The sequence below is a fragment of the Thalia democratica genome, chromosome 8 (assembly GCF_965202585.1).
Source record: "Thalia democratica chromosome 8, ktThaDemo2.hap1.1, whole genome shotgun sequence".
Classification (NCBI taxonomy): Eukaryota; Metazoa; Chordata; class Thaliacea; order Salpida; family Salpidae; genus Thalia; species Thalia democratica.
The window spans coordinates 37415798-37430555 of record NC_139172.1 but is presented as its reverse complement, the minus strand read 5'-3'; the positions used below and the strand labels follow the sequence as shown (position 1 = coordinate 37430555).

Below are 14758 nucleotides of genomic sequence, written 5' to 3'. Positions count from 1 at the left end.
TATAACAAAACTGAGTATTTCATTTTATTTTTATTAAATCTTGTTCCTAATTATCTAAACTAGATATAAAAGCTAGTGAATATAAACAACGTTTAATCTATAATAAGTATCTTTTGAAAAAAAAATTACTTTAAAAAAACAAACTAATAAAGTGTATGTGAAAGACTTAACATTTTAAGCATTGTTTAGAAGTATGTTTTAAAATAGTTTTATTTAACTAGTTCTGCTAAGTCTTTATAAATAAAAACCTATACTGCTGCAAACTAGTAAATTATGTTAAACTTGTTTTAGATTTAATTTGCTGTATAAATAAAAATAATGACTTTAGCATTGGTCAAATGTAATAAGAAAGTATTACCGCGTTCGTTTTTAAGAAAACTTAAATACAAAAATCAATTCAAAACAAATTTTATGTTGTGTTTTGGTGAACTGAATAAAACTGAAATAAAAACTGTTAGTTAAGTCGATATTTTAAATTAAACATAAAAAATGAAAATCGTACAACATTTTTTATATTTAAGTTAACATAACTGACAATGTAACTATTTTACTTATTAAAATAAAAAAAAATTGTTATTTATTAAAGTAAATTCAATTGTTTTGGATTTTACGACTAATAACATCATAAGTGAGTCAATTGAGCTAGATAAAACACAAAAGAATTGCTAAGTTGGTATATGTGATAATTGGAAAACTATGTATCCCAACCAATTTGGTTTTAGTGCTTACTTAACATTATAGTAACTGAGAAAGAAAGAATTAAAATAATAAATACTTCTTTTAATATGAAAAGTATATATTGATAAAACTAGTTAAAGCTTGTTTAAAAGATAATGCTATAAAATCAAATGTGTGTGGACTTTGACCACACACATTTTCAAGTGTAACAGGAAATAAAACAAATTGTAAATGTATACTTGCAAACTTTGTTTGAATTCAACATTAACTAAAACTTAGTTAAGGTTGTTTAGAAAATTGTATAAGTTAGCAAAATATAGAGGTAATAGTTTAATTTTTCTGTTATTTGTTATATTTAAAGAGGTTTAAAGCTATAGTAAATATAAAGAAGTTGTAGTAAACAATTGAGGACTACAGCACTAAAACTTTATCTTTTAAGATATTTATTAAAACAAAAAAGTGCTTTATATTTTCAAAATAATAAGTTAAACTTTTAAGTTAGTATTAAAAATTATTAGTTTAGATATGCTATACTTATACTAGAAACTTGTTTTAAAACTAGTTGTTTTTGCAAACCAATTAAAAAAAAAACAATTAAAAGTTTTTAATTAGACAACTAATTTGTTTAAAAAGAAGTGTTTAACACTTATGGGATGTATAAAAACACAAAACATTAATTTTTTATCACAATTGGACTAAACATATCATTTTTTCACAAAACAGTGAAACGCTAAATAAAAACCTTTAAAACAGATAATAAACACTAGTTTGATTAAACATTGTTTTTTGTTAGAATATATTAAAAAGGAAACGAGTTTATATCAAAATGCTAAATTACTAATAGTTTAAAACCACTTGTACTGAAACCGCCTAGCTGCCAAGAAGTTGCATTATTACGTCACAGCTTAGCACTAACTTACCACATACCTCAGTTAATGACAGCTGAGGTTCGTAGTAGAGGCTTTTGTGTTTAATTAGACGAGTTGTTAGTTGGTGCGCAGTGTATTGGCAATAATGTTGCATAAGTAAAGCTCTTATTTCGTTTGATACTAGTTTGTTGATAAAAGTTTTGTTAAGTTTTTTTAGTAATTTCAAGTTAATGCACCGAAATATTTTATGTTTGAAAGTAAAAACGCTAGTTACAATTCAAACAAATGTTTATTTTACAAGTTTTCAGTTACTACTTGACTTAACTTCATTTTATCAAAGAGTTCTAAATAGCTTCTTAACTTGTAAACTTAAGTTATTCAAATAAAATGTTAAAAAAAAACTTAAGATGTATGTTTATTGTTGAATCAAAACAAAAACAATTAATGTTTACCAGTCTTAGACTGAATTTCATACAAAGTATACACTTTTTATAAGTTTAATTAAGTAAACGTACTAAACTTATTACGTTTATACAGTTTTTTCAATAATAAAATCACAAAATGAAAAGCTTGGAAGAAATAATAGAGAAAGTTTCAGGAAACGGAAGGTATCAGGGATTGCTGTTGTGTCTGACTCTGTACGCAAACTTCGTCAGTTCTATGAACATTATTGCATCTATTTTTACTGGTAAGTTTTGAAACAACCTTAAAAAAAATGGTAAGATTTAGTGTATTTTTAAACCTAAAAGTCTAAAATTAATGACGTATAAGTTAAGTTCGAACTTTATTTGGATTCTTAATCAAAAAGTTTTCTTATAGATAGATTATGAAAAATTAATTATTTGTTAAAACTAACACATTTTGAGCCTAAACACAGTAAAGAAATAAACAAATGCTTAAAACTCCCGAGTTCATACAAAAACTCTAGGTCAAATAAGTTTGCAATCGTTAAATAACTACTTATTTTACTTCTTTGTCAAACTTGTGTACCAAATGCAGAATTTTTTAATTTATACTTTTTTTTTTAAATAATACTTTAAATTTTAGCCGGTGTACCAGACTCAAGATGCTTTATCAGCGGTGTCGATGACTCAAATCAAAAATTAAACTTTTCAGAAGAAGAAATATTAAAGCTGTTCGTTCCGACGCTTGATGGTGTTAGTTTGTAGATAAGCTTGTTATGAGCATTAACTAGGCTTTAAAAATATCCAAAAACACAAACTTAGATTTTTAACATACTACCGAAAACTTGGTTTTTCAGTTAGAAAGGTTTTAAAATGAAGCTTAAAATGTTTTCGAAAGACTTAAAAAGTAAAACTGTTTTTAAAGTTGTTAAATATTTAAGCAACTTAACCAAATAAAGCTGTAAATTTGTAAGTTTGCTTTTTACAGAAATTAGAAAGATGCAAGTTAAGAAAGTTTGACTTTGACACTTGCAATAATTCAAACGTGACTCGCGAAAGTTGCATATATGACGTCATAAACACAACTGATTACGAAGAAAGTCACTGTCAAGACGGTTACGTTTACGACAGATCGTTTTACCCTGAAACTATTGTCACGGAGGTTGGTTGAATTTTTGTGTTTGTTTGAGAAATACTAAATTAGTTAAATGAGTACACTAAACATCATAAGAATTAAAGAATGTAAGCATTTTGTATAAAAAAAAAATTTAGTGTGAATTTTCTTTCTTTATTTTCTGTTTACAAATTTTTATGTTAAAAAATATTTTGTAAATTACGCTGAAAATAGCTTTTTATAATGTTAGTTGTCAAGTTCAAGTTTTAGCTTTATTCAAACACGAAATATTCATACATTTATATAGTGAACTAATTTGTAGTGGGATTTAGTTTGTGACAAAGAATATTTTGCAACTTTGTCTACTTCTTTGTTCTTTCTTGGCTTTTTCTTTGGAGCAGCAATTGGTGGCCTTATTTCAGACAGGTTAACAAGTAATTGTTTTGATATTTAAAAGTATATAGAATGTAAGTTTATTTAGCTAATATGGTAAAATTTATATACATGTATGAATTATGCAGTTATGGATGAGTTCTAACAGATATAATCTAATTGATCACTATTGTCTATATCGAGTTCTAATAAAGTACTTTACTTAAATTACTACAGTACTATAAATTTTTACTGCCAAGTTAGTGAAAGAACCATTAAATTGTACAAATCTACACTAGAGATTATTATTCAGATCAGGAAGGGTGTTCATGTACAATAAAAAAACTAATTATACTGTTGTTAAATTGTTTAAGTTGCAAATTTTTTTTTTGTTAACAATTTTTATCTATAACATACATACGTATGATTAATCAATCAATACAATCGTATTACTTCGTAAATCATTCAATGATTATTTCACAGATTAGGAAGGGTGTTTACGTACAGGGGAGGAGCTATAGGAGGATTGATACTGGGTGTCCTCATTTCATTCTCAACAAATATTTACATGTTCGCTGCGCTGAGAACACTTCAGGTCGTCTTCTTTTATCAGAGCACTCTTGCTTCCATTGTGTATGGTAAGTTTGAATATTATTTTCGTAGTGATATTTAAGCGAACAAACTCGATTTTCAAATAAAAATTAAACAACAGAAAATTGAATTTTATGTATTTTCGACTAATGAGTGTCTTTAGCTCTTACATTTATAATGAATACCATTATTTATAAACTTTTACGTTGTGTGTGAAGTAAAAGTGTTGTTGCACGTTTATGCTATAATTGTACAATAATTATTTTATTATAAAGTAAATAATAATGGTAATTTTTTATTGTATGTTGCTGTAAATACACTAATATTAATTCAGTAACTAAAAAGTGACCAACTAGAAGTTAAATGTACATTTTTTGTTTATAAACTTTTGATGAACGATTGTAAAAAGTTCTTAAACCAATATAAACTTTTGAACGTTATACTGATAACATTAGTTGTATCAAATTGAAAAAATAACTGACTTAATATAAAATTAAACGATTCAATGTAAAACTATAAATTAATTTAAGAAAATTCGTTTTATAAACAAACTACTAAATTTTTACATAGGAAACTAAATATACAAAAAAAAAAAAACAGTAATCTCTAAAAACCATAAGAAACAATTAATTGTTCAATACACTATCATTTTTTTAAAATTATTTTTTTTATATATTGAGGTCAATAAGAACTATACCAAATAGTTAATCTTGTTCTGACTAGTCTTAAATCATTAAAAATACACTACAAAATGACAATAATATCAAACGTACATTTAGGATTGGAAATATCACGGAGATCATGGAGGCCTACCAGCGGTCTGATGTGCAACGCGATATTCGGTGTTGGATGCTGCGTGTTATCCCTGATTGCTCTCTACTGCAACGGGTGGCGACAAGTTCAGATCGCCATCTCGTTTCCGTTCGTAACCAACATACTGATATCCTTCTTCCTTCCCAGATCTCCAAGGTATTGAGTTGAAGTAAATGTGTACGTTTGAAAAAAAAGAAGTACTATTAGTTACTTATTATCATTTCGGTAAAATTTTATTTACTTAAAGAATAAGTAAAACTATAACTATATTTTGCTTCTTTAAGTTACGCTCGTTAAAAAAAAAACATGTTTGTTTAGAATGAAAAACAAAGTAGTATCTGAGAAGTAGAACGATAAATAATTTATCAATTTAGTAAAAAGAGAATTTCTTATACTAAAGCCTGTTTAGTTCTACATTAAAACATGTTATGATAAGTTTTTTTGAGTTGCTTTGTTTAAACATATATTAATTTACTACTATCAAGGTAGTAAGCTTTTATATCTAAGAAAAACGTTTAAAAACTTTTTCAAATAATTTTTGATATTTTAATGTTAACATATACACTATATATCTAATAAAGATTTAACTATAAAAGTCAAGTAAACGATAAAGCAAACATATTTGTATTGAAAATGTTCAAAGTAACATTTGCAAGTTAGAAGTAACAAAAGAAATTTTTAGCTTGATATATTTGAAAATGGTATATAATAACTCAATGAATTGTATATTAAACAAGCTAAATAGAGTACTTATTTGGCTATTTAACATAAGTGTTGCACAATAAAAATGTAAGATAAAATATTCAGGTGGCTTTACTCAAAAGGGTTGTACGATGAATCAGAGGAAGTGTTGAAGAAGATGGCCCACAAAAATGGTGCCAAATTTGACATGGTGGCGTGTAAAAGTGTCTTATGCGACAGTTTGAAAGAAGTTAGTAGATTGTAATTTAACTGAGGAAATTACTTGTGAACAGGGTTTTACTTTCAAACTTTTTAATTCTCTTACCAAAATTGGGCTGTAAAAACAACTTGAATTGTAGTTTTTTATCTAATCTAAACTATGATATTTATCTGTATAGTTATTATGAACTAGATACAAGCGAAAGTTAAACAAAGTAAAATGTTGCTTTATTTATAGCAATAAAATTCAGTCATTGAAACTTGAAAATTTTAAACATAATTATCACTACCAGGAAGTGGAAAGTTCGCCTTCTGCTTCTGAGATTTTGAAAGGATTTCTGGAAAACCGCTGCTCGAGAATACTGCTTTTTTGTAACATGTCTGTTTGGATGTCTATTAGGTAAAATAACATGTTTTTTTTTTCAAAATTTTCAACTCTTATGTTGTATAGAATTTAGATAAAATATATTTTAGCTGTATTAGGTAACGTTTTAGCTACAGCAAGCGAGTAGTTAATAAAACTTTAAATTAAGTGCTTCAAAAACAAAAGAACTTTCGGAGTCTTACATACCAAGTGTGTTTAAAAATAGTTTATAATTTCCAAGTCTTAAGTGATCAATGTTTTATATTTGTAATATAGTAAACACAGTGTGCTTTCTACATGAAAAATTTTAGCACTTTGCGTGTTACAAAATATGCTTTTACAACCTTGGTAGAAGAAAACATCAATTTTTACAGTTTGGTGTACTTTGGTCTGATACTGAACAGCGGTAACCTTGGTATTGATATTTACCTGAGCAATCTGATGGGCGGCATCATGGAGTTCCTGTCCTGCGTTCTGTCTCTGTTCGTGTGCGCCAGGTTTGTTTTGATGTCGCTTTTGAATTGCATAAGACAACACAGTGCAGTACTAATACATCATTGACAGTTTGTATAACTACAATTAAAGTCTGAAAATTTTGTTTATAAAACAAATTAGTCGAGTAACCTTATTGAAATTAAACTACTATGCTTAGTTTTTTTTACGATAAAATCTAAGTAACATAACTGTTTATTGTGTTGTATAGTTACGTAATAACATAAAACATACAAAAAGCGGTTAAGTAAATCCCAAAAAAATGCTTATTTTATTTAAATGTCTTGTATGACTCGCAATTGGTTTGATAAGTATTTATTTATCTAGTTCGGTGGAAATGAGTTTGTATATAAATAACTTTTTATTTATACCAGCAAAGTTATTTACCTAAAATTAAATTATTGAATAAAAAACACGTAAAATTTTTACGAATCCGTATATGAAGCTTAACAGTACTGTTTTTCTTGTGATGAAAAACGTTTTATAACAGTGAAACCGTTAATAAAAACATTTATTATAAGTAAAGCTAATACTTCCTATTCTCACCTTGCTATTAAAACTTTAACTGTTTTGTTAGTTCAACTTACTTAAATAACTTTTGTTTATAAAAATTTTTATCAATTATAAATAAGCAAAAAGTTTACTTTTCTACATGCTTTTGTTTTTATTGGTAGAGTTAACACTAAATACTACCCAACAGAATCGGTAGTAGAAAGTTTGTTTTCGTGAACATGCTCCTATCTTCTTTCACTTGTCTCTCATCAACTGTTGTTATAAGCTTCGGTGGTAGCAACCCTGAAAGTATTTTTTTTTTCTATAATTTTTTTTCTAATTTATTAAATAATTTAAAAAGTATCAGATAAATTAAGTCAGCATTTCGTCATTATATCTGTATAAATCAAGTTCCATAGCGGTTTTACTACATTTTTATGCTAAAACTAACAATTGTTTTAAACTTTAACTTAAGTTTAAAACAATTTGTTGTTTTTATTTCATATGATAAACTCTACTCGCGAGAATGAAAGTAAGTTACTATAAAACTTGCAAAAAAACACTTTAAATTTCAGCATCAAAACTAATAGCAATGGTTTTAGCGATGATCGGTAGATTTGGCGCGAGTGCTGCATTCAACACATTGTTCTTGCAAACTATGGAACTCTTTCCTACCTGCGGGAGGTAAGTTTGTTTACACAATTTATTTTGTTGTTCTTAAGTGCATCGTTTTATTATCAAAGCTGTTTAAGTTATCTTAGCAACTATCTAACATGCGTTTGAGCTCGTAGTAGTTTTGTTAATTATTAAAAATGCTCGAGCCTTGACACAAAAAAAGACAGTTTTGTATAGTATGGTGACTAAAAAAAAGTTAAACCCTTAATTTTACGTATAACTGTCGATTTTTAATTTGAGTTACAAGTTTTAAGACAAGTAAGTTTTGATATGCTAAAACTTATTTTTATTTTAATACCAGTTTTTGAATGTCTAGAACTGAATCTTAATGTCGTTGTTTATCTTAATTGATGTGGGTAATTTAACTATTCTTTGATAGTTTCCATGTTTCAATGATCGGTACTTAGAACTTTAAAAAACATTCAGTTTAGCTCTTAAATTAAAACAGAGTCTCAAAAAAAAAACATAAACAACGAAAATCACAAAACATAAATAAATATAATAAATGAACTAAATTAAATACCGATTATACATAAATACTTGCCTATATACCACTTTGAAATCTCAAGTCTAAAACTGTATTGCAAAGTTGCCAGCACTTATAACGAACTTAATTGAATTACATTAATTGAAATTGTTGGCAACAAAACTTTTTTATTGGATAAGTGTTAATTCGATTAACTTATTGCCCTTTATTTGCTTTCAACTAAGAGCGGTAACCTGATCAAATTTTGTAGTCTTATTTATAAATTACGTACTTACAATAAGTTATACCATTACTTAATGGCAGTTCGATTTAGCACAGGCATCAATAAACCAAAATTTGTCAAACAGAACTTGCCAGCGAGTTATCCACAAGTAAAATAATTTAATAGAACAAAAATCTAACTAAGAAACATTACACATTCATTTTTATTCAAAAATTATGTTGATGTAGTCAGGGGTAAGCGGCAGCTATAACTTTTCCGACTACCTAATTAACGTTTCCGTGAACATTTCAAATCTTCGTAGGACCACTGACTTATTCGCAAAAAATCAATGCATCCCACTTTTATATATAAATCAACATAACAAATCTTAAATAAAAACAGCACCTAATAGAATAATGTACAAATGTTTAATGTTTTATGTTTATATTCAAAACAGGACCACTGCACTGGGACTTGCCTCGATGGCGGCTAGAATCGGCAGCATCATTTCACCGTGGACCGTCCAAGCCCAGAAAGCCGTACCCTGGGTCACACCTGTTAGTTCTTGATATGACAATTTTAAAGTAGGTCACTCCTGTTATTTTTACTATGAAACTTTGAAGTAGGTCACACCTGTTATTTTTACTATGAAACTTGAAAGTAGGTCACTCTCACTCCTGTTATTATTTTTGCTATAAAGTAAAGTAGGTCACACCTGTTAATGTTTTTTCTATAGAATTTTGTTAAACTGGGGCACAGCTATTAGTAGTTGCTATGAAAATATTGAAGTAAATCGTACCTAGTACTGTTGCTATGACAATATTAAAGTAGTTACACCTGTTAGTGAGTCCCACCGAATAGTATTTTTGCTGTCATAGTAATATAGTACTGCACATCTCATAAATGATGGTTTATTGATAAAAATTGTTAGTTGTTGAAATTACTATATTTAAATAAGTCTTAATCGTTAGTTGTTAAAATTAATATTTGAAAAAAAAAGGTCTAGCTCTTTGACAAAATTGCCAGATTTCAATCAATTGAAAGCCACACAAACTGAAAATAAACAAACGTTTAGTTTTGAAGCATAAGCATTCTGCTTCATAGCATAGTTTCCAGAATTTAATCACCTAAGACTGCACGTGTCTAACATACATGTGCAAATTCAAATAACCTGGCAACACTGAATTTAGCTGTATCTTAAAGATATGAAACTATGTCAAGCTTGTTATATATTGCTGTGACAACTTTTGAAATAAGTAAAAAATGTTTTGAAATTAGTTTTTGAAAAACAATCACCGTTTGTTCTTTTTAAAATACTGAATAAAATTTGTACTAAATGCAAAACGTTTGTAAATAAACAAATAAATGAAATGGCTTCACATGAAAAAAAGTTTACTAAAAATATTCATCCTAACAGTTTAATCTTAGTCAATAAGAAATAATGTAGTTTAACTGACCAGTTAAAAATGCATTCTTACTTTGTCTGTGTAAATTTCAATAAAACCAAGTATACAATTTATACTATTTAATTCTACTCTAAATACTTTAAAGACTATTTTCGGAGTCATAACGTTGGTGGCGGCAGTGATCAACTTCAACTTCCCAGAAACCCTGAACAAGAGTCTGAAGATGTCTTTCGGTGAGGCGGAGACTTCTTACGTGGATCATTTCAACAAGTCTAAGTTCTGGAGATTTTTCTTTGGAGGAAGACTGCAGCATAAGTAAACTTATTTTTACTTGAGCCGTTGTTAACTATTGTAGTTACTTTTCAAAAGTAGTTTTAAAAGTAAAATATTTGCAAAGTTTGGGTTTATAAACATACCTTCGTATAAGAAAAATCAACAAACAATCTGTTTAATTCAATCATTTTAATCATTTCCAAGTTCTGGAGAATTTTCTTTGGGGGAAGACTGCAACATAAGTAAACTTATTTTTACTGAGCTGTTTTTTTACTAGTGTAGTTATTGCTTGAAAACAGTTTAACTGGTAAAGTGATTGCAAAGTTTGAGTTTATGAACTTACTTTCAAATATGCAAACGAACAATATGCATTTGTTTAAAGCGTTTTCTTTTTAGATTTAGAAACAATAGTTTGCAACATATATATCACTAAAAGTGTTGAAAAAAACTATAAGTTATTATGTCAACATTTACCTAATACATAAAAAGTGGGTTCTTGTTATTTTTGTTTTTCAAAAAGTATTTTACTCTTTCTACTGTTTACAACATGAGTTTATGTATAATATATGTTTTATATCACTGTTAACTTGTTTTTTGTATTTTATTTTCAAATAAAAATCTAAGTTGTATGTCAAAAACGATCTAAGTTTTAGTGTGTTTAAATGCACTTCGAAAATACATAACTTACCTCCGCATAGCTGAAAATGATATAAACAAACATATGAATTAAAATAAACAATTATATTGATTTAAACAAAAAATTAACTTTATTTAATAAACTCAAATAATATGTTTTTAGTTTAAAATATCTTTAGAATTTATATATATATCTAATTAATTTTTTTCTTAAGTTTAAAGTTTATATAGTAAAATTTAACTTGTGGTGATAGTATTTAAAATATACTAGAAATTAGAAAATTAGCATTTACTCTTTTCGCTGTAAGAGTAAGTATTTATTTTTAAGTCGTAGTATATTAAGCATACAACACCAAATTTACTCAAGCTTTGTATTTATTTTTATTTTAATTTTAAGGTGTAAAAACACGAAAAAATCTTTAACTATTTAGCGTTAAGATTAAAAACTCTAGTTGTTAAAGTTATAAGACATGAAATATCTTTACAGATCAAAAAACGTGGCTGAAATGCAACGGTACGAAAAAATGGCTCACTAGTATTTGGAATGCTATTTACATAGCTCATCTGTTCTAAACTATACTATTAAATATAACAAATAAAGGTTCTTCCTTTGAATTTAAAATTTTTAAACTACGGGCTTTTTTTATATTACCATTAGTTATGGTGTTTTTCAAACATTTAGTAGCTTTTTGTAGGTAAATAAAAACTAAACATGTTTTGTACTTTTTTTGTATAACTTCTGTTGCCTCAGATCTGGAAAAATGCTTTTATACAGTCATCTTATTTATGTGAATATGAAAATAGCGGTTTTTTACTTTTTAAATTTGAAAATGTTTTATTATAGTTACACCCTTATAGACTGTTTTGCTGTTTTCAATCTATCAATTAGCGCCTTATTGTGATTGTGTTTTACTCTAACTTAACATTATTAGAAAAACATTGATTGTTTGTTTTTATTATTTTTAATCTGAAAAAACTACTCAATTTTTAAGTTTTAATAAAGTTTTAACTGCTACGTGTGTTCACTACGCTTTTCAGTTTAACTGATATTATTTACTTTTAACTTCTAGCGTTATTTTTTCCTTTCGTTATACTGTTAATAAGTAAAGAAACTACTTTTATTTATCTTAAAACATAATAAGTAATTTTTAAAGTTTAAGTATGGATCAAAAATATAGTTAAATTATAATTTATAAATATTTATATATATGTATTTATACTTTTTGTGCTGTTTTACAATGAATAAATTGTATAAGAAAAAGATATGTTGTACTCACAAACTATAAACGCTAGAATAAATAAGTTAAAACGTACAATACTTTGATAATCCAGTTAAAATAACAATATAAATCTCAATAACATAATAAAAAAAAGAACTTAAAATAACACCAAATATTTATTTGTTTTTCATAAAACACACTTGCTGGATACATGAGTATCAAAAATGTTTTACAAAAAAATGTTTTATAACAGACTGTCTAGTGAAATATTTATTAATGTATATTAAATATTAAAATAAAATTGATAAAGAGATAACTTGCCAAAATATTTATTATTGTAGCCTTCTTATAGAAAAACTATTATTTTATTGATGTTTAATATACTTATTACAGTAATTACTGATTTATAAAAATTTATTTAAAATTTTATAATTTGATTTGTTATAACTTTTTGTATAGATATAAAAATTTAAATAGAAAATTAGTAAGCTGTTTTATGAAACTTATATCTCTCCTTAGTTTCTACAAATGTATTTTTTTTATATTTAAAACAAGAACCAGTTAAAAACTAGGTTTTAAATTACAATAACTTTATTAAGTGCTCCTATTTTGTAAACTATCCTTAAGTTAAACACTTTTCAATTCATATTTCTCTTAAGAAAGCATTACTTAAAACATTTCTTTGATTTATTGGTATTTGTCGTGTAACAGTTTTATTAAACCATACGAAAACGCTTTATATCTATTTAATACAAATTTAATTTAAACTTTACAGTTTAAAATTCACTGAGCTATCTTTAAACTTTTAAAAGTTTTACTAGAATAAACAATTTGCTATCAAACTCTCTAAAAAGTGTTCATTTGACAGGTTTACATTAGAAAATTTTAAAATTTTTATCATAAGTGTACAGAAAATTATCCTAAACTCAATTTTACAATCGCCCCCGCGGCAATAAATAACTGCACACTTTATTGTATCCCGCGCCTTTTTTAATTAACCTGGTCCTAGCTACTTATCTACTTGGTTATTTTTTGCGCCATCGATAGTCAGAATCGCTCGAATTGAGAAACCCTAATGTACAGTAACTTTAAAAGTGTCAAAAATTTAAATTTATTCAAAAAATGAAATTTAATATTTATAGTAATGATAGTTATAACTTCAATAAAAAGCTTAACTATGAAACACATTTTTCTGTTTGAACTAATTGTCATTTACTAGTCTGTATGGATTTTTTCCAAACACTTAAAACCACCGTTCAAGTTTGTTAGTGTTATATGTATTTTACGTATTAGTTGACTTTAAAAGTTTTTCCAAACAAATTGTTCATAAAAAATTTTTAATTTATCAATAGGACTTAACTCTTTGAAACTAAATATGGTTAAATAATTAACAAAAGTGTATCAAGTTTAATTAATGAAACGAATAAGTAATACAAACTAGTGTTGTTTTTAAAATTTATTTATTATGTATTAATACATTGACTAATGTTAAATACCAAAACATTTTTATTTTTCAGGAGCTTCAGGAAGCTTGTCGTCAGGTATGTAATCCACAAGAGGACACCCAAAAACCACGTTAGTGCAACCTAAAAAAACGAAATTATTAAAATTAATCAACTTGTTGATAACTACTGAAAATATTAAGAATAAATAGCAAATGACAATACTATCATGTTTTGGTAAGTAAAAGTGGTGAGCTTAAAAATAATTTTCTTAGATAAAGATAAAAACTGTTGACATGAAAGTTAAATGAAGTAAAACAAACCCTCAGTCAAGCTTAAAAACATCAGTAGAAAAGCCGACATTAGAAGTACAGATGATAAATAAATACTCAACATACTCGATTTATACTAAACCTGCGAAAGTTTATAATATTTAAAAGTCGTACAGAAAGTTTAAAATTTTATTGTAAACAAAAATTTGTTATATATTTAAAACAACGTGTCCATAATCAGATTATTTTTATTATCTAAACAAACAAAATACGTAATTACTTAATCGAGGTAAGGTTTTTACTAAACATTTGAAGTATATACGTATAACAGAAAGGAAAATAATAAACTGTGTTTTAAATTTAAAGAACTTTTCAACTACAAATTTTATAGTTAAAAATTATTTTTAAGTATATTGCTTCATTAGTAGGAAAAAGTAGTTTAGTATCCTCGAATATTTAAGACATAAAAATTTAAAAAACCCTTAATATTTCAGTATTCTTAAAATCTTACTAAATATCTATATACGAAACACAAACTTGACAAAGTGTATGAATTGTTTTTAAAAACAAATTATTTTCTGAGAGTAACAATGTGTTATAAATTATGACCAGTGTTTTATTTATAGAAAAATGTATTTTGTTCAAAAAGCTGGGTAATAAAACTTAATAAAACTAAAATCAGCATTATTCTAAGCTAATATGTTTTAATAAAAAAAATCACTCAGTAAGTACTAGTAAACATTCTTGTTGTACTCTTCCATCTGACTAAACTTTTTTGATTTTATTATGCTTCGACAACTGCTTATATAGTAAGTACAAAACTATTTAACAACATAGAAAATTTTCTTAAGATTGTATAATTGCCCACATTTCCGCGTTTAAAAATATGTTAGCCTGTTTACGGAAGGAAGTTGTTGTATTTTTTTAGCTATGAACTTATTTAACTGCAGGCTATTATAAATTTAGTCTGCTTTTCGTAAAAAAAATATTTTATTATTATATGTTTTGATTTTTTAAAAACAATCAAAGAGATCTCAACTTCAAGAGAAAAATAAC

The 14758-nt window shown here is 26.3% G+C and overlaps 1 protein-coding gene across 1 annotated transcript; it reads left to right on the top strand.

Moving 5' to 3' along the window:
• The first annotated feature begins 2089 nt into the window (after positions 1-2089).
• On the top strand, positions 2090-11775 carry LOC145842467 (solute carrier family 22 member 15-like). The gene is made up of 14 exons (XM_082949921.1): positions 2090-2235; positions 2595-2704; positions 2940-3113; positions 3388-3491; positions 3921-4075; positions 4808-4997; positions 5649-5772; positions 6035-6141; positions 6480-6602; positions 7298-7398; positions 7665-7773; positions 8911-9010; positions 10005-10174; positions 11256-11775. The coding sequence occupies exons 1-14, from the start codon at positions 2109-2111 to the stop codon at positions 11302-11304; spliced, it is 1743 nt and encodes a 580-aa protein (XP_082806047.1). The 5' UTR covers positions 2090-2108; the 3' UTR covers positions 11305-11775.
• Positions 11776-14758: the final 2983 nt, after the last annotated feature.